The sequence below is a fragment of the Gavialis gangeticus genome, unplaced genomic scaffold (genome assembly GCF_001723915.1).
Source record: "Gavialis gangeticus isolate Ggan-Ray unplaced genomic scaffold, GavGan_comp1, whole genome shotgun sequence".
Lineage (NCBI taxonomy): Eukaryota > Metazoa > Chordata > Crocodylia > Gavialidae > Gavialis > Gavialis gangeticus.
This window is the reverse complement of record NW_017729006.1, coordinates 39,862,566-39,886,252: the sequence shown is the minus strand read 5'-3', so window position 1 is coordinate 39,886,252 and position 23,687 is coordinate 39,862,566. Positions and strand designations below refer to the sequence as shown.

At 40.1% G+C, this 23,687-nt stretch overlaps 1 protein-coding gene across 2 annotated transcripts in view; it reads right to left on the bottom strand.

Annotated features, from left to right (window-relative positions):
• CUL1 (cullin 1) overlaps nucleotides 1-23,687 on the bottom strand; it is an 89,559-nt gene that overhangs the window by 15,727 nt on the left and 50,145 nt on the right. Inside the window, exons 3-9 of one of the 2 annotated variants that reach the window (XM_019509115.1) lie at nucleotides 21,522-21,696; nucleotides 19,843-20,016; nucleotides 16,204-16,254; nucleotides 15,708-15,798; nucleotides 12,821-12,984; nucleotides 6,453-6,615; nucleotides 1,871-2,001 (exon numbers count right to left, since the gene is read on the bottom strand). In XM_019509115.1, coding sequence (XP_019364660.1) covers nucleotides 1,871-2,001; nucleotides 6,453-6,615; nucleotides 12,821-12,984; nucleotides 15,708-15,798; nucleotides 16,204-16,254; nucleotides 19,843-20,016; nucleotides 21,522-21,696 — 949 coding nt within the window. The remainder of the gene's footprint in view (nucleotides 1-1,870; nucleotides 2,002-6,452; nucleotides 6,616-12,820; nucleotides 12,985-15,707; nucleotides 15,799-16,203; nucleotides 16,255-19,842; nucleotides 20,017-21,521; nucleotides 21,697-23,687) is intronic. The other variant, XM_019509116.1, reaches the window with a different exon arrangement.

Genomic DNA, 23,687 nt, shown 5'->3' with positions numbered 1-23,687 from the left:
GGGGGGGGGGGGGGGGGGGCAAGCATTTCAGTGAGATAACAAGTCAGGATGTCAAACTTTTGGGCTACAGACTGCATTCAGCTCAGGGGGCTTGTAACAAGAGGCCAAAAATTAGGAGGTGGGGACCCACTGGCAGCAGGCAGCAAGTGACAGTGGTATTAACCCCCATGGCTGCTGCCACATCTGGGGACAGCCCACAAGGAACCTCATGGTTTGGATCCAGCCTGCGGAGGGAGGTCAGGGGCAGGGTGAGTTTAACACCCCTGAATTAAGTTGTTTCATGTCAGAAAGTACATATAAAGTATGAAGAATAGGTGTTTAAGAAAGGGAAGGAGAAGCATTTTCAGGTAAGTAGCAAGGATGTTTTTTAGTGGAAAGCAACAGGAGAGATGCAAGAAATCTGTGAAGGGAGAGTGGTAGCAGAGAAAGACCAAGAAGTGTGTTTTGAAACCAAGCAATAGGGTAGTGCTGAGAAGGTTTGGGTGTTGGCAAAGGCTAGAGGGTACATGCTAATGTCACAAATCCTATCTACAGCAGGCCAGACCTGTTTAATTTTCTCTCTCTTTCTAGGAACTTTCATATTATTCACAGCTAATAAGAATATTAGGTATGATTAAAAATGCTGGAAATACCTGCTGATTTACATCTCTCTAAATATACATGTCTACATCTGGAAGTACAATTATATGGCAAGTTCAACTTGAATGCCACTCACATAACTAAGAGGCCATGTAATTTGCTAAAATTTACAGGAGGCCTGGCCCGCTTCTTACCTTGTGCCCTGTACCTTAACCTTTTTTCTTGACTTACCATTCCTCCTCTCTCCTCCACACCTTCTCCAAATAGCTTAATTCGCCTCATGCCCCTTGCCTCTGACAGCTTGACCCCTTTAGTACCATCTACCCTTTTCTGACCTACCTTATTCTCAAGTTTAATAGACTGCAAACTCTGTATGCACGTATTATGAACTGCATTCTCTTCAAAGTCTTGTCGCTTCCTTCCTTACCTCGTCTGCTTCCTGTCTCCAGTCCTCCTTTGTAACACTTGTTTACACGAGACTGCAAATACTTCCTCCTTTTCTGTTCCTTCCTTTGCCCATCATTAATTCTTAACAGTGCACATAATCCTCTCTCAACAGATTTCTCTTACGGCTGGCTAAATATACAAGCTTTGTTTTTGGAAAGCACCATAAAAGTGCTGTACACCAAAGTGTACAGTTAGTGCACTATGTAAATATTAGCCTCCCAAACTCTGCAGTTTACAATTTTCCTTGCCTGTTTCAATATTACTCTCACTTGACCACTTAACTTTGAAACATACCTATTTAATTCCTTACAAAACACACTTGTTTAATCAGAGCACTTCCATGGTGAGAGCAAGCTTCCACAGTGCCCAGGGACTTTGAAGCTGTTATGCGTCTTTTTAAAAAAAAATCAGATACAATTCTACTTCTCAAGTCAGAGCTCAGCCTTTTCTGTTGATGAAGAAGGATACCCTATTCTTCCTATCTTTCCTTCTATACCAACACATTCAAGTATTTAAAATATAGTATAAAGACATGTGGTCACAAAATAAAACTGCTGTTTGAAGTGGTAAATCTTTAAATGTATTTTGAGAAGGCAGAGTTGAACAAGGATTCTTTGGGAGGGTTCTTCCAAGCACATCTGGTCAACAAAAGCAGTATTATAGTTGTGCTGCAGCTATTTTATTTTCAGATTTCTGTGAACATTTGAGAACTACTTTGTCCCCAAGAGCTGTAGTTGGGAGAGGAGGGAAATACATACACACGTATGATTACCAGAGGCTTTGGTCTTTTACAGTATGAACCCTTAGCAGACAGATACAAAATTATTGTTGAAGAGATACTTGCATTTAGAGCAGCCTCTCCACATTTCTCAATTGCAGCTAGACCCTGATTATGAATGTGCGTTTCCAAGAGTTTTTTCAGCTCTCCAAGGCCATCCTGGATCCGAGATACAAGGTTATACATGCGTCCCAAGTCTGGAAGAAAAGGAAGCCCATTTCTCTCATTTGTATCAACTGTAGTTTCTCCTCACCCCAATTTCTCTTCTGCATTATTACCAAAGAAAAGGTCTAATATCCATCAACATGCATGTACTTACAGGTATTATTATTAGCAAGTCAGACCATTTACAACTAAAAACCCAACAAAAACAAAAAGGACTAGCACTGAATTGAAGGACAAACACTAACTAAAAAGAAAAAAAAATATTTAAGTATTCAGCTGCAATTTACTTTCAATACACTGATATACAAATCTCATGGACCAAGGCAATACATAAAGTTACACACCTCCCTTCCTTCCCCCTTGATTTCTTCATGAAGGCACACATTTGAGAAAAGGTATTATAGGTCCCACAGCTTTATACTTGGGAAAGAAAAATGCTGATTTTAATACCCAGTTTTCCTCAAACCCTTTATCTGATAAACATTGCTCACGTCGTTAATGCTGGTGAATCTGAATGGAATCGTGGGCTCCATCTGGCCACCTTTTTACATACTGTACTATATAAGCCTGCTCAGATCAGGTCAACCTGGTACATACAGTACTTATCTCTCTAGTCACTGCCTGCAGCCTTCCTCCCCTCCCTTCCCCCTCATTGATGGAAGACCAACAGGGGTAACAACCATGGGGAATCAGAGGCAAACCCCCCTCCCAAGTGCAGACAAATAGAGTCCTCTGAAAAATTTGCTACTGAAATGTTCTACTGCCTTTGAAAAGAAAAAGAAAAGAAAAAACAAAACTTGAAAAGACTAATAAGCTGTAGTGATTTTTATATATTTTTAAAGGCTACTAAAAGAACAATCGTCAAGAGCATCATTACAAAACTCAGGGCCTTAATATAGAACGGTCATCTTTGGACCTAACTTAGTCTATTAAACACCTGACAAAAAAGCAAAACAAACAAAAAAACAATAATTTTTCATCGAGACTTTCCACAAACCACTAGCGAATGTCCAGCTTGAAGGCACCCGATTTTCAAAGGGCAGGTGCTGACCACCTTCTGAAAAATCATACCCTTTAAAACTTGGTGTCTTCAAATTGGACACCTAAGTTCAAAGCACACCTAAACACTAGTCATATCTGGAAATCTTGGTCTTACTGACTTGGACCAGTGGTTCTCAAAACACCCCTTAGAAAATGCCAGCTCTTAGCTTTTGCCTGTTTTCTGACTGTGGAAAAAAAATACAGCAAGTCTGCTGTTGGAAAGAACTGAGACAACAGGCCACAATGTTTTTGCCTGTAGAAGTCTGGATTTACTGTGCAAATCATCACATGTAGGTTTTTGCACTCCTAAAAGTGCCAATATTGTATGACAACCTGCTGTACCCTGGTTAAGAATCACTGGACTAGACAATCAAGTCTAATGGTAACGATAGAACCAAATTAGCATTCATTAGTAGGTTCAATGGCAGGCAACTCAATGGTAATGCTTCACTTTGCAGCTGCATCCTCCGATTCAGCAGTGTGGGCCTTTCCTGTAGGACCTATGAAAAATGTATTACCCATCTAGAATTACTGGACATTAAATAAAATGGATAAATATGATAAGTATTTGGGGGTAGGAAGCGGTATTGCAGAGAGCACAAAAAAAGTGGAGCCTTTAGACCTTTGTGGAACAGCAATGACACCAATATGAAAGACATCCAAGCCCTTTCCACCTCATCTCTTTCCAGTTCCTTATCACTTTGGCAAACCTTAATCTTTCACATGTATCAAACACCACATTTTCTAGTTCTTCTACTGCCCAACTCCATTCATTTACAGGAACACAAACAAAGAATATCCCTCACTGCTTCACGATCCAGGCAAAAATCTTTGGAAGACTAGCTGTAATGCCATGCGAGAAAATAGTTTGAGCTGTTGCTAGCCTTCTTCCACAAATGATGAGACGTGAATGGCTGAGTCAGGCTGCCTATAATTGGAAACACAGGGCTACATGCTTGCTGGAGCCTTTGTGGATTTACAGAAGCCTCTCCCCCTAAATCACCTTACAGCCTGTACCCAACAAAGATAATTACTTCCTACAATAAAATGTCCTGATATGCACAGGTGATGAAGGCACACTATATCTTGTATTGCTACTTGCACAGTAGATTTAGGCATTTATACAACACAGCAAAAGGGAGTGGCTGGAAATACAGCATGTGTAACACCCCTTACATGGGAGGCCCAAAGGCAGAGGCCCAAACAAAGGCAGCCCGCCTAGCTGATGAACTATAAAGATTTAATTGCTATGAGTATAGGATTATTGATAGCAACTTACTTCAGCATCTTAGGAGTTTAGAGTCCAATGCCCTGAGACTCAATTGGGCTAAGTATAAATGATCTGCAGTAGTAGTTTTCAACCTTTTTTCATTTGTGGACCGCTAAAAAATTTTGCATGGAGGTCCGGACCCCTTTGAATGATAAATGTGGGCATTCACATACTTTTGATTGCTTGTAGTCGTCTTTTGCAGACCCTGTAGCCTGCAGTCTCCCAAGGGTCTGTGGACCACAGGTTGAAAACCACTGATTTATACCATTAAAGCTAAATTCTCAGTCAATGAGTTAAATGCAGCTGTTTCTAGCAATGACAACTCACAAGATTCTGGGCCTTAAAATGGCTAAGGAATAATTGCTGTTAGCTGTGCAAGCAGAACCACAAACAGGAAAGAAAGCCCTTTAAAAATGATGGCTATCTGAAAGTTGTTCAGAGTTCTGGAAGCAGACAACTAACCTCAGCTAAAGTAAACTTAATGTATACAGTAGGTGAGTTAGGTAAAAATGCATATTTCATACATTTAAAAAATGAAATTTATCACCATACACACAGCATGAGTGCATATCACAGTGCTTCTTAGGGTGCCATGGCACACTGGGGTACCTTGAAATCCCTTCAAGGGTGCTGCAGGTTGCCACGCAATATTAGCACAGTTAAGTGTGCAAATATGATTCACAAGATAAACCCAGTGATTTCAAGTAAGAGTCCATAGTGTTAAAAAATATTCTGGCCTGTTGTGGTCTGAGATCTTTATAACAGAAGAACTGCTCTATTATTTTTTCTGTAGTCAAAACACAAGCAAAAACCATGAGCTGGAATTTTCCAGGGGCTGCCCTTGGGTGCAATTGAGAACCACTGGCATATTATTAAAGGGCTCACATGACCCCCTAAGTTTTGCAGTATTTAAAATAAAATCTCTTGGAGAAACTCATTAGGCACAAACCTGTGTCACAGATTGGGAAAGAAACATTTTCAGAAGACTTTTGTGAAGTTGTTTGTTTTATTTTTCAATATTCAGGTTTTTTAAAACTGCTTCAGTTAAGCAGGAAATATTTTTTTCTAGATTACCTATCAATTAGATTAATTATCATTAGATTGTAATTTTAAATGTACATATATTCACCCTTGAAGCTGTGATAATGTATATGATTCTTTAAGTCCTTTGTCCCGCTAATCTCATGACTTGTTCCTCTCATTTACTGAAAGATTTCTTCTGGTTATCAATATTAGCAAGATCACCATTTGAAAATGGTTTCTTGGCTGCAGCTGCTGCTTTTCTCAGCTGTCCATCCTGACAGTGATGTAAAAAACCCAGAAGTCTAGATACTTTTGCAAAAAATAAGCAGGGTGCTGGCCATGATAATCCTTCATTACAGTAACTGTTGTTAATAATTATTTCTATATGTTAGCTTGGCTGCTTAATTCTTAACTTTCTTCCACAGCTCTCATGTGAATGCCACCTGACCCTGGTGTTTTATCACATAATCTATCCACTACTCTCGCTTTCCTTTTGAAGCATTTATTTCAGACAGAGTACCCCATCTCCATTTCTTATCAAGATTCAACCTCAGTTTATAACTCACAGCCTTCCATACTCTTCTATGATGATAAGATGCCCATAAACTAGTTTAGCTTCCAACTCTGACTGCCTCTTTTCAAATTCTGACATTTAGTGGACCTACTAGTTCACTTAAAGCAAGATGCATAAGAAATCACTCTTTTTAGCCATCTATTCCTTAACTTTTCTTCTTACCTTCTATCCTCCAATTTAAAATATTATCTATTGAGATCCATATTTATTCTATTTGCATCAATTAACAATTCTATTAACAAAAAGAACACCATATTGACTGAATAAACTCTTGTACTCCCAGCCATGTAATCATTTTCCCTCTTTTCTTTTTCTTTTGGTTTGAAAAGTAATCAATCTACAATTTTAACTAGTATTTTAGAAGCCACCAATCAAATTGCATGGCTTTTTTTAATGATCCATTTGTCACATTCTAAATGGCTCTGCTATTATCATCATCTCTTTTACTGTCAACTTCATCTATCGAGGTAACCATCCATAAAGACACCACAGTTAATATTATTATATATGCGAGTGACATGAAAGGGGCTATCATTTCAAACTCTAAAACTGAAATTTTGATGTCATCAACTCACCTTCATTTTTGTCAGCATCCAATAAGTTCTGAAACTCTGTGTGGAAAATCTCCAAGTGTTTTTCAATAAGTACTTGCTCACATTTTCGTGCTAGTTCATCCTGTGTACTCTCATGGAGATATACCTGAACTCTACGTTGTTCCTCCAGAAGACGAGCTTCAGCCTACAGGACAAACAAATGCATTTGAAATCAATGAACACAGGTACTGCAGCTGTGCTAGAAAAGAGATACTCTCCCAAACCATACAGCAGATTCTATATCAATGACTTGTGCATTTAAACACGGAATTCAGCAGCTGTAGTTCTTATGGGAACTCTAAACGTGACCACCTTGAATATATGCAACATTTAATATTAAAAATCTAGGTTGAGAATAAATCTTAGAATTACTACTGAAATGGAAAAATGTCAGCAAAAAATGTTTTTACTATGCTTCTAAACCAGAGAACTTTTCAGAGAAACCTATTCCACCCAACACCAGCATTGCTTAAATTCCCCTGGTCCTGCAACCACCGCTCATTCTTTTAAAAACAACGTAAAACATATGATCCCCCACGATTACACAAAAAAGAATGGGTCCAAAATTACAGTTTTACGCTGCTCACACAACATGAAATTATTTGAATTTTCATAACTAGGCAGAAAAACACACAACTTTCCAATGTTCTATCATCATGTGACCCACACAAGCACTGGAACAGGCTACCTATAGAAATTGTGGAGTCTTCATCTCTAGAAATTGTCAAGACCAGGTTAGATGCATGTCTGGGATAGTTTAGTCAGGGTTGATCCTAACCTGGTCAGCAAGCTGGACTAGATGACCCTATGAGACTTCTTTAACTTAATGCATAGGATTTGACACAAGTACACAGTCCTCCCAAGGCAAAACTCTAATTGTCACTAGGGAAACGACAGTTAAGTCCAAATGCAGAAATTAATTTCTTTATATAGCCAGCAATTTCTTCTTAGTTGTTAACAAAATCCCAGAATTCTTTTAATGATTCATCTGTAAGAAAAACATTTGAAAGGTAGAGTCCATTCATCTCCTAAACCTTCAGATTAGCTGCACTTTCTATAAAAGCAGTGGAGGGAGGAAACGGGAGGGAATTCAGACAACTTCAAGCAGCATGAACTAAGCATCAAAGACAATAATAGGTCCCTGGCAGACATTTCACTGAAGGCAATCAACTTGTAAATTGTGCCATAAACAGTAACACAACCACATGTTCAGCAGGGCTGTACAAGAAGTTTTCTGACATCACCAACACACGGGGATCCCAGGATCGGGGAACCTCTCCCAGATCTGGGGCCCCAGAGTGCTGGAACCTTAAGCCTCACTGCCCCGCAAAATTTTCACCATGTATGCTGCACACAAGGTTTTCTGCCATCCTGGTCCAGGGGCTCTGGGATTAGCCCCAGCGCTAAGACCCACAATCAGCTGATTGCACATGCACATGACGTCCAGGGGTCCCAGCCAGAAGGCATATTATATTTATTGGTGACATTATCAGCCATACTAGCCAAAAAAGCCAATAATGTTAATTTTCCTTTTATCAGTGCTGATATGATATGGCACTGATATGTCGGTGCATCTCTAAGAGTGAACCTTTCAAATTAGGTACTGTACTAGTACTGTGCTAAATCTATTACTATAATTAGCGTTATGTGCTCATCATCACTGATGACGTGCATAGATATTGATTTTCCTGAGTTACAACAGTTAGGATTATAAAAAACATCAAGAATTTGAGAACTCATGCTTTAAAAGGAAAAAACCAATTTCTAACTAGTGAATATCAGGAACACATTTTTCCCCTAATAGACGGTTATTTCCTATTTGTCTATAGCAAGCTTTCTTGCACGTTCTACTGAAAAATCTGGTACAAGCACAAGTGTAGGGAATACAGTAACAGACTACTTTCCTCTTTCATGACAAGTCCTGTATTTCTCCAGCTCGGGAGATTCTAGTGCACATCACTTTCCTGATAAGGAAAGTATCAAGAAACATTTAAGGACAGTCAACTTTAAACCCTTCAAATTCTAAAAATGAGTTAAAAGTAATTTCTGATACTATATATTTTCAAGTGCCCTGAAAGTCTGTGTTCTTCCATTCAATTTTTCTATTTTAAATAGGATCTCACTAGCAGTTTTCCCATAAAGACCTAGGAAAATTGACTGCTTATATCAAAGATGTATACAAAACAACAAAAGTTAAGATAAAATATTTTTTATTGTAATTTGAAGTGTTTCAGTAGTAAAAATCAACCCCAAACTGCTGTTATTTTTAGTATGATGAAATTCCATTAGGAATCCATTTTCTTTTCCATGGCTACTCGGGCCACCCCAGCTAGGGAGTGACACCACTGTTTATGTCCTTCTTGAAATCCAGGGCCCACAACTGGACACAGTACTCCAGATGAGACCTCACCAGTGCTGACTAGAGAGAATGAATTGTTCCCCTGATTTGCAAATGACATGGCTGTTAATGCAATCCAGAATAATGCTGGTGGGGGGCTGGGGTGGTTTTTTTGGTTTTATTTGCAACACGAGCATCCTGCTGGCTCATATTCATCTTAAGGTTAACTGTAACCCTCCAGGTCCTTCTCTGTAAGACTACAGCCTACCCAATCATTCACATGTCAGTAGTTGCACATGCAGTTACTCAATCCCAAGTGCATTTGTCCTCGCTGAATCTCATCTGATTTGACTGAAGACCATTTATCCATTCTAGCCAAGTCATTCTGGATCACAACCCTACCCTCCAGAATTCCCACAATTCCACCTAACTTGACTTCACCAGCAAATTTGCTAAGTGTGCACTCAATCCTATCATCCAAATCATTAATAAATATGATGAACAAGATACCAGATCTAGGAGACACCCATGGGGAACCTCACTTTATACCTTCTCCCAACTAGACATTGAGCCACTGAGGACTGCTCATTGAATACGATCCAACCAGTTACATATACACCTTACAGTATTTTCATCTAGTTCGTTTCCTCAGCTTGTTAATGAGGATGTCGTGGGAGACTGTCAAAAGTGTAAGAAAGAACTGCTAAAAGAAGTCTCATAGGGTCATCTAGCCAAGCTTCCTGACCAGGGCAGGATCGATCCTGACTAGCCTATTTCAGCCACGTGTCTAACCTGCTCTTGAAAATTTCTAGAGATGAAGACTCCACAACTTCTATAGGTAGCCTGCTCCAATGCCTGACTGCCCTCAGTCAAAGTTCTTCTAAATTTCCAACCAAAATTTCCTCTGCTGCAGTTTGAGGTCAGTGCTCCTAGTTACTTTCCCTACAGCCACAGAGAAAAGTCCATCTCCATCCGCTTTACAAATGCCTTTCAGGTATTTGAGGCATGAAAGCTACTTCAGCCTATTACAAATTATATTTCATGGTCACACTTCACAAGGGCAAACAACTTTAATCAGTAGCAGCCTTCCTTGAAGCTTTTCTGTCCAACTCCCTTTCTGCCTTACAAACCAAAAAAAAAAACAGTTAAAAACTTTACCTAATTCTAACACCACCACGGTAAGTAATGATGGGTAGAATGATTCTATTCTGTTCCAGACATTAATGCTGCACGTCACAACAGTATCCGAGTACAAGGAATATCTGATTAAGGAAATGACAAAATTTATTTCCTCCTCTGATGCTAAAATCAGGGTTACTCTTTCCTTAACTCCTGAAAAAGCAGGCACTGTTATCTAAGCCCAGCTACTTAGTTCTGATAAACTGTGGGGTACTATGCCAGTGCAGAAATCAAATAGAGAACAAATTTGTACAGATGATCCAGATTCTAGTCTCACTAAATATTTTTTTTGTTTTGCATCATGAAGTCTTCCATCCCATCTAGATTAGTGGCCAGATATACAGCCTTTTAGGTTTCGTTAGTGAGGTTTCTCAAGCTCGGCTAAGAAAGGGCTTTTGATTTCTATGTTAGACTATCCTTTGTGAGGAGAATTTAAAATAGTGACGATGGCCAAATTAAAGCACTGAGAGTCCAAGGCTCAAACCAATTCCTAATAGACTTGCATGTTCTTGCTGAAAACTTTCTCTGTCCGTCAAAGACATACATTTACATCTCCACCCTTAAAATATTATCTTTGGAACAAAACCCATTTCCCTTTCTTATATTTTTTGGGTCTCCAATATTCTCTAGGAGGCTGTTATGTTCTTCGTGTTTGCTGCCAATCCCCAGTTCTTGAAATAGCTGAATGACCTTCAGACAGCATTTTGGTGTCCTGCAATGAAACAGGTTGGATGAGCTGTGAATTACTGAGATTCCCTCACTTCTCAGTGCTGTACATAACACCCCCTCCATTCTTACATAAGTTTTGGGGAAGCCATTCAGAAGAAAGAAAGAAATCAAGATAGAAATAGCAAGAATAGCTAATTCAAAAGCTACAGTAAAAGTCAGGACAGGTCCAACGTTGACCAATGCTGGGCACATCTACAAGTTCATTAATATGCTTTAGGTAACGTGTATGGGCCACTGGGTGGGGGGTCCCCCTGCGGCCAATCATGCCAACCGGGAAGTGGCCACAGCGCTTCACCTGGCACCCTAACTCCCCAGCCAGCACTTGCAGGATGGATACCAACGCTCCCACCTGCCCATCGCCTAAGCGGGGAGCATGGCCTGTCAGGGGGTGCACCAGTGCTCTTGGGGGGTGCACCCCCTATGCATCACCACTGGCAATGCACATTAAATCTAGTACCTCCATTGTGAGGTACAGTATTAAAAAAAACCGTGCATTAACCTACTTTACTGAACATTAGCTAAAGAGCACAGTTTTTTTCTGATGCATTAATGCACATTAAAATAAGCTAGTGTGCTTTAAAGCACGTGTAGATGTGCCCACTGAGTACCTATTGCAATCCACCCATACTAGACTGTATTTTATTATTTCGCTTTTTTTGTGCAAGATATACACTTTAAAATTAAGAACCAGGACTACCTCATTTCAGGTGTTAATGAAAGAGCACAAATACTCCTGGACAAAACAGGGAACCATAGTTCCTAAGGATATGAGCATGTTTTCCTGTGTTCGTATAATTGTTTTTCATCAAAAGGGAAGGAGGTACAGAATCAGGCTAGAATGTGGGGGAATGTATTGCTAATCTATGTAATAACACTTATATAGGAGAAACAAGATTTGTTTATCCTTAAATACTATAAAGCTAACTTAATAGCCAGGCTAGAAATTGTCAGTCTTTTCCAACTTGTTCTCAAACGCCTATCTGGGACCCAAGGGTAACTTGCAAGAAAAGCAGGATAAACTATCCAAGAATTTTAATCTGATTTGTTATTTATTCATGTTATTTTGTAGGGTTATAAGGCATCATGAACAGCCAAAACTACAGTTATTTAGTGTACCAATTCCTATACAGAATTCAGTTTCATAAAGGATGGGTTGGCTTTTGGTTGGGTTTTCCATCAGTGTGGTCTTTTGGACTTTACTTTGAAAAAAAAGTCTTAAAAACATCAGGCAAATTTTAGTGAGGACAGATTGGTATCAGGAGCAAAGTTATGATTTTAGAACGCTCTTCCTGTTTGGATATATGCCTAGTTACTCTAGAATTTAATCATCCTCACTCTTGCACAAACTTAAGTCATCTTGAAGCAAAAACTATGACACCATAACATAGTCATCAGATCCAAGGTGCATTAACCTAACACTGATTCTGTATCAGCTAAATCTGCTTTTAGAAAACTTAAGGAGAACACTGGTACCCTTGAATATTAGCAAAATACATATCTGAGGGAGAGTGCTTTTGGCAGGTATCAGCTGCTGAAAAAACAAAAGAAAAACCACAGAACAGTCATGGATTTGTTTGAACATAGTTTCTGTCCCCTGTTCCGATAGCATACACCAATGCTGCTGGGCCACTAGGAAAACAGCTACTGAAATCTCTTCACGTTCGGGGGGGGGTGGGGGGGGAACAAAAGTTCAAACAGAATTTTTACCAACAGGCAAGGTGTAAGAAGCCCTGCTGTACATGTCATGTATAAAGCCAGTTTCTTGTGCAGAAGCTGAACCACTGAGTTTGTAATTCTAAAGCATACCTTTTTGGCAGCAAATGACATATCTTTAGCATATATGAATACATATAAATTGCCTCTTTTTAAATCTTCCCCATTTAAAGGAGAATTCAGCATTTTCAATCCAGGTAACAGCATCCAAAAGGAATAAAACCAGGCTAGTTCCAATGGAAACATAGCAAGTTGCCTTTGCTTTACTCAAATAATTAGCATTTTAAGCATTTGGTAGTAAAGACCAATCAGTTATGTTACTGACTACTTCTAATGGACATCTGGATCCAGTAAATAGCTACAGAATTAGCAGCTTAAAATCACAGCTTACCTTTTTCATATATTCTGTGACTGGGTTCTGTTGCAAGAATTCAGTACTTTCTCTTGTATAAAATCTCTCCGTATCAGCAAGAAACTGAGATTCAAACGATTCTTTATAGACTGTTAGTGTGGGCCCCTTTGCAAATGCATCATCTTCATTCAGACCCAGTTCCACTAAAAAAACAAAACAACAATTCATTTACCTTCTATTAAATGGCCTCTTGTACATCCTTTAGGAAGGCCTTTGACACCGTCTCTCACCCCATTCACATTCAAAAACTAGGGGACTGTGGTGTTGACACCTACACAGTCAAATAGGTCGCTAACTAGCTAGAGGGCTGCACCCAGAGAGTGGTAGTGGACAGGTCATTTTTGACCTGGAGGGATGTGTGCAGTGGGGTCCCCCAGAGCTCGGTCCTCAGGCCCGCACTGTTCAACATCTTCATCAGCGACTTGGACGAGGGGGTAAAAACCACCCTGTTCAAATTTGCTGATGACACTAAGATGTGGGGGGATGTGGGCATGCTAGAAGGGAGGAATAGGCTGCAATCAGATCTAGACAGGTTGTAGGGGTGGACGGATGAGAACAGGATGGGTTTCAACACTGACAAGTGCAAGGTGCTGCACCTGGGAAGGAAGAACCAGCAGCATACCTACAGGTTGGGGAACTCCCTTCTCATCAGCGCAGAGGCAGAAAAGGATCTTGGAATCACTATTGATGCCAAAATGAACATGGGCCAGCAGTGTGGGGATGCTGTCAGGAAGGCCAACAGATACATCTCAAGTAGGTCCAAGGAGGTGATCCTCCCCCTCTATGAGGCACTGGTCAGGCCGCAGCTGGAGTACTGCGTCCAGTTCTGGGCACCACACTTCAAGAGGGACATGGACAACAGTGTGGGTCCAGAGGAGGGCCACTCACATGATCGGGGGCAGCAGGGCAGGTCCTACGAGGAGAGGCTACGGGACCTGAACCTGTTCAGCCTCCACAAGAGAAGGCTGAGGGGGGATCTAATGGCCGTTTACAAACTAGTCAGGGGGGACCAGCAGGCACTGGGGGAGTCCCTGTTCCCCCGAGCACTACCAGGAGTGACTAGAAATAATTGTCACAAGCTGGCAGAGGGTAGATTTAGGTTAGATATCAGGAGGCGCTACTTCACTGTCAGGATCTGGAACCAACTTCCAAGCAAAGTGGTGCTGGCTCCTACCCTGGGGGTCTTTAAGAGAAGGCCAGATGAACACCTTGCTGGGGTTGTTTGACCCCAGTACTCTTTCCTGCCATGGCAGGGGGTCGGACTTGATGATCTGCTCAGGTCCCTTCCGACCCTACCAACTATGAAACATTACGGATGCAAAATATTTGGTTGAGTCCTTAATTACAAAATCGCAGAAATGCACCATTCCAAATATATAAAGTGCATGGAAATATACCCCAATTCATCAATACTCTATACTGTACATATAATTTGAATTGAAACAACTTTGCCAAGGATAGATGAATCTTGATTGAAAGATGGATTTCTTGCGTTCTTAGTCTACAATTTTTTCAAAGCTTAAAGCTCTAATTAAAAGCCCAATCCATTTTTACAACGACCTTTGGAACAGAAAGTATTCCATTCAACCATTTGCTCCTCTTTGAGAGAGGGTATACATTTTGCTTAGCAAATAAAATGGTACTTAGAAATGTGGTTGCTGAACCCAAACTTCTGCCAAGTTCAGAAGCATGAAAAAAAAAAAAAAAATCAACTATGTAAAAAATCAGAACACAGTTGACAAGATATCTTTAACCTGTCCTAATGTATAAAAATAAAATGGCAGAGTTACCAGAAATGTATACAAACCAGGAACCCCCCAACAATGCCATTGTGCACGATTTCACATTATGAAACTCAAATGCAAAAAGCACACAAAAAGTTATGCCCTGGAATAAGTGGTTCTTCCCAGAGGAGCTTGAAAAAGAAGCATTATAGGATTATATGATTCTGCTTCATTTCAAGCTACTGAGGGAACTACAGAAACAGCTACTCAACCTGAAAAGAAAAATGGCTGAAAAAAGTGATTATGCCAAAATCTGGAGCTGTGAAATAAAAGAATGTGTTAAGGAACCAATATTCCACAGCTTTTAAAAGCCAATATTTGAAGACTAGTACATCTCTGTACTATCCCTAGAACAGTGAATTATTCCTAGAAAAACTTCTAGCGTATTCTTGGCAGCTTTCACAGTATTTTACTACTAGTCTAGCAGCAAGAAAGATTTAATGTTTAATTTATTTAAATTATTATTTCCAAACCTTGGATTTATTGTATGCTGAACTACATAGGTTTGCACAGAAAACACTTGTATTTCATTTTTAAGCTGTCCTTACTCTGCAAAACAAAACTACAGAAACTATGTAACACTATTTCCATGAGATCAGTAGAACAGGAGTCAGTTCAAATTCCAACTTCCATCTTACCTTTTACAACCTCCAGATTGTCTGAATAAATAAGCAGGTATATTTCTAAATTAAACTGCAGATAATACCTCCTACTCTAAAGCAAATGGAAGAAATGTAAGTTTATCTAGCAGCTCATCACCACAATGTGATATTTTTATTAAACTAAAACAGCTGTCTAATAACTGCTTGATAACAACAAGTACTAAATTTCAGAATAATTATTTAGTACTACGTATCCGATTTTGCATCTCATATGAAAAATAAAAACTGTACTGTTAATTGGGTTAAATCGTGGAGTTTTAAATGAAATACTGCCTTTGTAATTATTTGTATAAAAAAAGGAAGTGGAATTAAATTTAATCTGCTGGAAAATTTTCTCTTCAAAATTATCAATGTAGCAAGGTTGTCTCTGGTAGGAGATTTTTCCAAGATACTAGTCAATCATAATGGAAATGAATTTACCATAGGATTGTACGACTCCACTGATGAGCCTGGTGTTGATGGTTTCACCATTTCTTTCTTTTTCAATCAATTTCAACACAGCATTTGTTACCTTTGAAAATATAGATTAAAAAGGAATCAAGCAAACAATAAAAACAGCTACGGGTCAACTAATACAGTAATTAATCAGGAACGTACTGCATTCAAAACCATCCAAACACTTATGAAAGTTTTAAGTCAATATGCTAACCTTAACATACAGGTCATTTCAGATCGCCATCGCAAAGATACTAGGGTCCTCCCAGCAGACAGGGCTTAAAGTTCTTAATATTTTTAAGTTAAAAAAAAACAAAGGGGGAAATTGCAAAAGATTATCTTTTATCATCACAAAGCAGAAGCAGAAGGAAAAAAAGTTTTGTTTTTTTTCTGTTTTGCAGTTCACTTTGAACTAGTTTCTAATGATGATTTAAAACTAACTAAAAGAACACAGTAGATATAATACAACATAGATACATACTTGCTTATTTAACGGCCTGAACAAACAGTCCCTCCAGGTCACTAAGGCAAGCTATAGGATTGGGGAAAGAGAAGGGTGGGGGGAAAAATGGGAGAAAAGATTATATAATATGTGCATGGCAATTATTTACAGAAAACTAAAATATTGTATTATGCTAAATAGCTTCTTAAACTTCAAATTATCTGTTGTGAAGTACTAACCTCTGTTAACAATAAGCTGGAAACAAGGAAACATTGCATTTAATTTTTATAGCAATACAAAAAACTTTGAATTATAGAGTTTTTTCTTAAACCTCTATCCGTCCCAGAAGAGGAGGATATGATTATCCATCACATACTCTGAAAAATTCCTGACTCTTCCAGTTTCTCTTAAACACAAGTTACCCGTACAAGCTCAGATGTTGACATAGGTGTTCATATTGAGCTGATCAAAGCAGTAGTTAGGAGATTAATGTTCAGACAGACAGTATATTCTCAAACTGCTCTTAATTTCCTATCCAATGCAAAGTTATTTTTATGGAGCAGTAAGATACTAAACAAAAAAAGCTCAACTCAGGAAATAACTTTAGATAAACTTACAAATGGATGCAAGAGTTCAAAATATTCAAATACAATATTATTGTGGTAAGACATGACAGTCAGTCAGTTTTCAGAAGTTACATGGTGCAAAAAGATACTCACAGCATGTTTATTAAGAGGGGCTTTTGCTAAAACACAGGGACTGTAATAGAAAAGCACTTATAACCAGGTGATAGAAGAGTGCAGAAGCAATCAAGAAAGATGACTGGCCTCAATACAGTACGTGGTGGGAATGTAAAAGAAAAGGAAAGAAGATGGTTTAACTGAAGTGAAGTCACAAACAGTTCCACAAGTGATTTTTTCCTCTGTGCAAGATAGGAAGCCCATCAAGGGATTCAGAAATGAGTGGATGGGAGAGAGGGGAGAAGATAAAATATGATTAAAATAGCATACGATAACCTGCAGCAGAAATTACAGCAAAGATATAGTATAGGAAAAAAAGTTGCAAATAATACTCGAGACCAGGAACCACCAGAACATTTAATAGTGTTCTGGGCTCAGGGACAGCAAAGAAGATAATTCTGGAGATTGTGTATAGCAGGGGTAGGCAAAGTTTTTTGGCCAGAGTGCAAAAAACCCCACAGTGTCTACTTTGGAAGATGCTGGAGTACCGGCATGGTGGGGGGGGGCACGCAGGGTGGTACATGGCAGGACGCACTGCATATTAGTATATTTAATAATCATGAATGTTGCCTTTGTTGTCCTGTATTCCTTATTTGTTGAGCATGTTGCAATGAGAGAGGGAAAAAAAGACAAATAAGAGAACGAGGAGAGAGAGAAAGAGAAAGAAAAAGGAAAAGGAGAGCAGAGAGAGAACCAGGCACATGCATACAGAGAACCACGTGCACAAACACAGAGAACCAGAACACACCCAGGACAGACACGTGCACACAAACATCCGCAACCAGATGTGCACACACACACACGGAACCAGACAGAGGTACACAAACACACAGAACCAGATGCTGGGCTTGGAGTGGGAGCAGGCAGGCTCAGCTGCTGCCAACCAAGAAGCCCAGGCTGTTCCCAGCAGGCGGCTGGGCAGCTGCAAGCCCTGCTGTGCTGCAAACAGACCAGGCTCCTTGGTTGGCAGGAGCTACCCAGAGCCTGTGCCAGTTGCAGCCAGGAGGCTGCAAACACCTGCTCCGGGATCAGCTCAACACCGGCGAGTGCACGCCTGCCTTGGAGCGGATGGTGGGGATAGGGCCTGAGGCTGCACAGTCCTCCTACTATCCGCTCCGAGGTCCATGTGCAGTTGCTGCCAGCATGGAGCTGATGCCAGGGATGTGAAGCCCGGCGTAGGTGTTTGTAACCTGCTTGCTGTCTGCAGCAGCTGCCCAGAGCCCAGACTGGCTACAAACAGCTGCACCGGGCTCCAGAGACCAGTTATCAGCTCTGTGCCAGCAGCAGAGGAGAGGCTGGGGTTGCGCTGCCTCAGGCCTCCCACCCCCCCATCCGCTCCAAGGTGCATGTGCACGTGCCAATATGGAGCTAATGGGGGAGCCCGGAGCAGATGTCTGCAGCTTCCTGGCTGCAACCAGCCCAGGCTCTGGGTAGCTGCTGCCAACCACGGAGCCCCCTCTGCTTGCAGCAGGGCTTGTTGCTGCCCAGCCGCCTGCTGAGAGCAGCCCAGGCTTCGTGGCTGGCAGCAGCTGCCTAGAGCCCAGGCTGACAGTGGCATGCCGAGCAAAATGGCCTTACCTGCCATGCTCAACACATGTGCAAGGGGTTGCTGACCCCTGGTGTATAGTAATATGACCAAATTGTTGCGATATCATAAAGCAAAGAAGCGGAAAAGTGACAAAAAATATCACTAGTTTAGGAGATACCCCATTTGTCCCTGACTACAAAGGATCATTCTATTCCTAAAAGTAAAATTGGGATTACAGTCAGATATAAATTTAGTGTGACCGCTATTAATAAGTATTTCACCTATATACTACAGACTTCAGATCATTCATATGATCTGATGCAGCTTTTACTTCACAATGGTGCTGCTTCTCCAATCAGCTGGAGTTCAGGGGTCCTGAACAGGTGGTCAAAAATAAAAGAGGCAGCATCAGATGGAGCACCTCATTGGTCCCATGCAGCTTCACAAGCCCTCTCTCTCATACGGTTAGGAACCTAACAGTATAAAAGGTCCAGATTATACTGTACAAACTCCTCTAGATATTCCTTCCAGGTGGCTTCTGGGTCAATTCCAACCACAGTAGGGAGGAAGAATAATAGAGGGAGTTTCTTAATGCACCAGCAAAAGCCACACTTTTCAAAATGTGGAAATTAATATATTTTCAGGGACTGAAAATGGAAGGAGAACGCTGAGAACTCCATCCTGAACAAGCAATGCCTTACTGCTTAAAAGAAAAGAAAAATATTGGTTTTAAAGTTACGTATTTTTGCAGATAAATAATTCCCATTAGATGCACTATCATCTACAATTACACCAGACCCACTTGGCTATACTACAAACATCCATGCAATTCGGTCATTTTGTTAGACTTGCAGAGGAGTATTTGAACAGAAAAAAATTTACCTTATTTGTTATTTGTGTATACTGCACCCTAGTTCCTTTAAGAATTCATGAGTACATGCCAGATACACAGTACACATCAGCCATATACTCAAGGAAAACGAAGAACTGAGAGTCCAAACAGATATTAAGTTGTATGGTAACAGTGTAGGGCAAGGGCGGGCAATTATTTTGGGCAAGGGACCACTTACTGAGTTTCAGCAAGTCATCACGGCCTGCATGACAAGCAGCACAGGGCAGATTAATATTAATTTTCTAAATTTTTTAGGGGCCCTGAGGACTGGATAGAATGGTCTGGTGGGCTGCATCTGGCCCCCAGGCCGCATTTTGCCCACCTCTGGTGTAGGTCATATACAAACACTGATGAACGTCACATAAACAGTGAATTTTCAGAAGCAGCTTGTGTGAAGAAAAAGCAGATGTTTCATGCAGTGGGATAGTTATACATTTGGACTATATATTTGTTTCTACCAAAAATCAGTTATTTAAAAAACAAACAAACAAACAAACAACATTTCTAAAAATACATACCGAGTAGATTTCATATATTCCTTTACGACCTTCATCACACTCACGACGAACCCAATGTCGGTTGAGGTAGGCACAAATCCCATTCAAAACTTTGCTTGAAAACCTATAGTCTTCCCATTGTTGAGTGTAGAATTTCAGCACACTCTCGTCCATCAAGTCTTCACCATCCTGAAACAGTTTGTGAATACCACAGATGGCTTTTTTATATACAATGTAATACTAGAATAGAGGCAAACAACCAGCTACTGCAAGCAGATATCTATGCCTTATAACCAGGGATCCTGGTTTTCTCTGATAAAAAAGTCACCAATTTTCAGATTTAAAAAAAAAAAGTAACCCAAAATCCACATTCCACAATTAAAATAAAATGCCACTAATATATACATATATATAGATACATAGTGGCATTTCATTTTAATTGCAGAACATGTGGATTTTGGGTTACTTTTTTTTTAAATCCGAAAATAGGGGATTTTTTTTTTTTTTTTTAAATCAGAGAAAACCAGAATCCCTGCTTAAAACTTACTACTACTGCCAAGGAAATCTTTTGTAAAGAACTTCTGTAAAAAACATAGCACTAACAAATCCATTCTTACTTGCAGAAATAAGCCCAATTCCCATGTACACTACAAAAAAACCCTACCAAGACATACTGTTGTAAGTGCTTCTCCTCTGGCAAACTACAAGAAAAACAGTATGTAATAGATACACAATCACACTGCTAAATTCAGTGCTGAAGAGGTTGGATGCTACAGTGATAAGCACAATTATAAGAAGCTTTTTAGAAGAGGACGACAGCCTCCACTGTTGCTGCAATAGCAGTGAAGTGTAAGTGTAAATGCAACCCAAGAATGAGTGTGGATGTTGTCATTCCTTTTAGAGCTCCCATGTAGCAGCAGTCAGACAAAGGAGGTACGTACCCGCCTTCTGTGGAAATACATCAACACATTTCACTTGCTACACAGATAAAATTTGGGAAGCAAGAAAACACAACAGGATAAAGAATATTCAAATAGCTTTCCAGACCAAATTAGTATAGCTTGTAGGAACAAAGATAAAGGTACAATCGCATTCTGAATAAAAAGAGGGACACTTCTGTGCTGCTGTTACGATTAAGTCCAACTATAAGAGCCCTTAGATGTTTCTATATGCTTTTTTCCTGTATTTAAATCAAAATTAGTAAAAAAAAAAAAAAAAAATTTGGCTTGGTTCATTAATGTGGAAGAAATTCCAAAAGCATCTAGGAAACGTCCTTCCAGAAAACATTCCAATGTACCATTGCATTAGGTCACTGATTATTATATTAATAAATTATGTCATGCAAACTGCATAATTCTACAGTTGCATTAATACTGAGGCTAAATACCTACCTGAATAGTTTAGCTAGTCTTATGGCAAGACAGAAAGTTACTTCTAAGACAATTTATAAAGATGACCAAAAACAGTAGTATTCATAGGTATTGCACAGTAACGGATTTTATGTACAAGGTAAAACCTAGAACACTCTCAAGCTAATGAAGGATTGAAATCAAAAAGCCATTGCTTTCTGTAGATTTGGTAATCAATTTTAGTGCAATCATTGCTTTTTTTTTGGCGTCAAATTTTAGTTGCACAATTATTTCTTCCATCTTTCCTTCCGATTTAATATAATAACTCACCGAGTTGGCATTTCACCTTACCTTAAGGAGATTTGTCAAGTAGTTCTTCAGGAATTCTTTTAGTCTTTTGTATAATTCCAAGCCAACGAATTGAGCACCTCCGGGCGTCTGGCCTTTTTTAGATTTAGAAGGAGGTACTCCAGCTCCTCGTGCCTGATTAGATTGGTGTACACTAGTACAGTAGTTATAAACATGACTGAGAGAAGAGTTAAGGAATCTGCATGTTCAATACATTTTAAAACACAAGCAAAAATATGAAAATGAGATACTCAGATGCCAAAAACAATTTAATCCTCCTACAAAAAAATATGGTGAGAGGAGGTAATACCTCATATTACAGAAGGGAAAGTTGAAGCAAAGTAAGACTGTTGTTTGTTCAAGAAAAGCTCAGTCTTTAACAGACACAAAAACAAAACTAAATTCCCGACTGAATGAATGAAACCAGTAACAATTCTCTGAAGATGAAAAATTATCCTAGCAGCTGCTGTCCAGTGAATTTAGTTTCTGTTCCCAGCAAAATACATAAATTAAAAAAAAGCCATCTGGAAAAACTAACTAGATGATCATGGAATTGCATCATGTGACGGCTGGGGGTAGGAAGCACAAAGGCAACACTATAAAGTTAGCGAGCAAGCAGGGGAAACAGAGAATGCAAATATAGCTATTTTGGTTACACATTTCTATAGTATTTCACAGAAACATAACAAAAATGCATTCAAGATGATTTGGACAGTTATATCATAGAAACATAGAAAATTAGCGTTGGAAGGGACTTCAGGAGTTTTCTAGTCCAAGTCCCTGCTCAAAGAAGGACCATACCCAACTAAATTATCTCAGCCAAGGCTTTGTCAAGCTGGGCCTTAAAACCCTCCAAGGATGGAGATTCCACCTTCCAGATAACCCATTCCAGCATTTCACCACCTCCTAGTAAGAAAGTTTCTCCTAATATCCAACCTAAACCTGCCTTGTTCTGTCATCGATCACCATTGAGATCAGTCTAGCTCCATCCTCTTTGGAACCACCTTCAGGTAGTTGAAGGCTACTATCAAATCCCCCCTCAGTCTTCTCTTCTGTGGACTAAACAAACCCAATTCCCTCAGCCTCTCCTCTTAAGTCATGTTCCCCAACCTCCTAACCATTTTCACTGTCCTCTGCTGGACTCTCTTCAACTTGTCCACATCCTTTTTGTAGTGGGGTGCCCAAAACTGGACACAGTACTCCAGATGTGGCCTTCATCAGTGCCAAACAGAGGAGGATAATTATTTCCCTTGATCCGCTGGCAACACTCCTACTAATGCAGCCCAGTATGCTGTTAGTCTTCTTGGCAACAAGGGCATGCTGCAGACTCGTATCCAGTTTACGGTCTGCTTTAATCCCCAGGTCTTTTTCTGCAGAGCTGCTGCTTACCCAGTTGGTCCCAAGCCTATGGCAGTCCATGGGATTCTTCTGGTTTAAGTGCAGGACTTCGCACTTCTCCTTACTGAGCCTCATGAGATTTCTTTGAGTCCAATCCTCCAATTTGTCTAGGTCTCTCTGAATCCTAGCTCTACTCTCCAGCATATCTGCTACACTCCCCAGTTTCATGTCATCCACAAATTTGCTTAGGGTGCAATCCATCCCATCTTCCAGATCATTAACGAAGATATTGAGGAAGCCAGCCCCTGGGGAATCCATTTGGTACCAGCTGCCTCGACTAGACTTCGAACCATTGATCACGACCTGTTGAGCCCAACAATCCAGCCAGCTTTTCAATCCACCTTACAGTCCATTCATTCAACCCATACTTCCTCAGCTTGCTTGCAAGAATACTGTGGGAGATCATATCAAAAGCCTTGCTAACGTCAAGCTATAATCATGTCAGCTGCTTTCCCTGCATCCAAAGAGCCAGTCATCTCATCGTAGAAGGCAATCAGGTTGGTCAGGCATGACTTGACCTTGGTGAATCCATGCTGACTGTTCCTAATCAGGTTCTCCTCCAAATGCTTAGCAATGGATTCTTTGAGGACTGTCTCCATGATTTTTCCAGGGGCTGACAGGTGTGTAGTCTTCTGGATCCTCCTTCTTCCCTTTCTTAAAGATGGACATATTTCTATATATTTGCCGTTTCTGTGGATGCATGACAAGGTATGATTGGCCTTCCTAACTGTATCCTCACACTGCCGGCCCATGTTCATCTTGGCATCAACG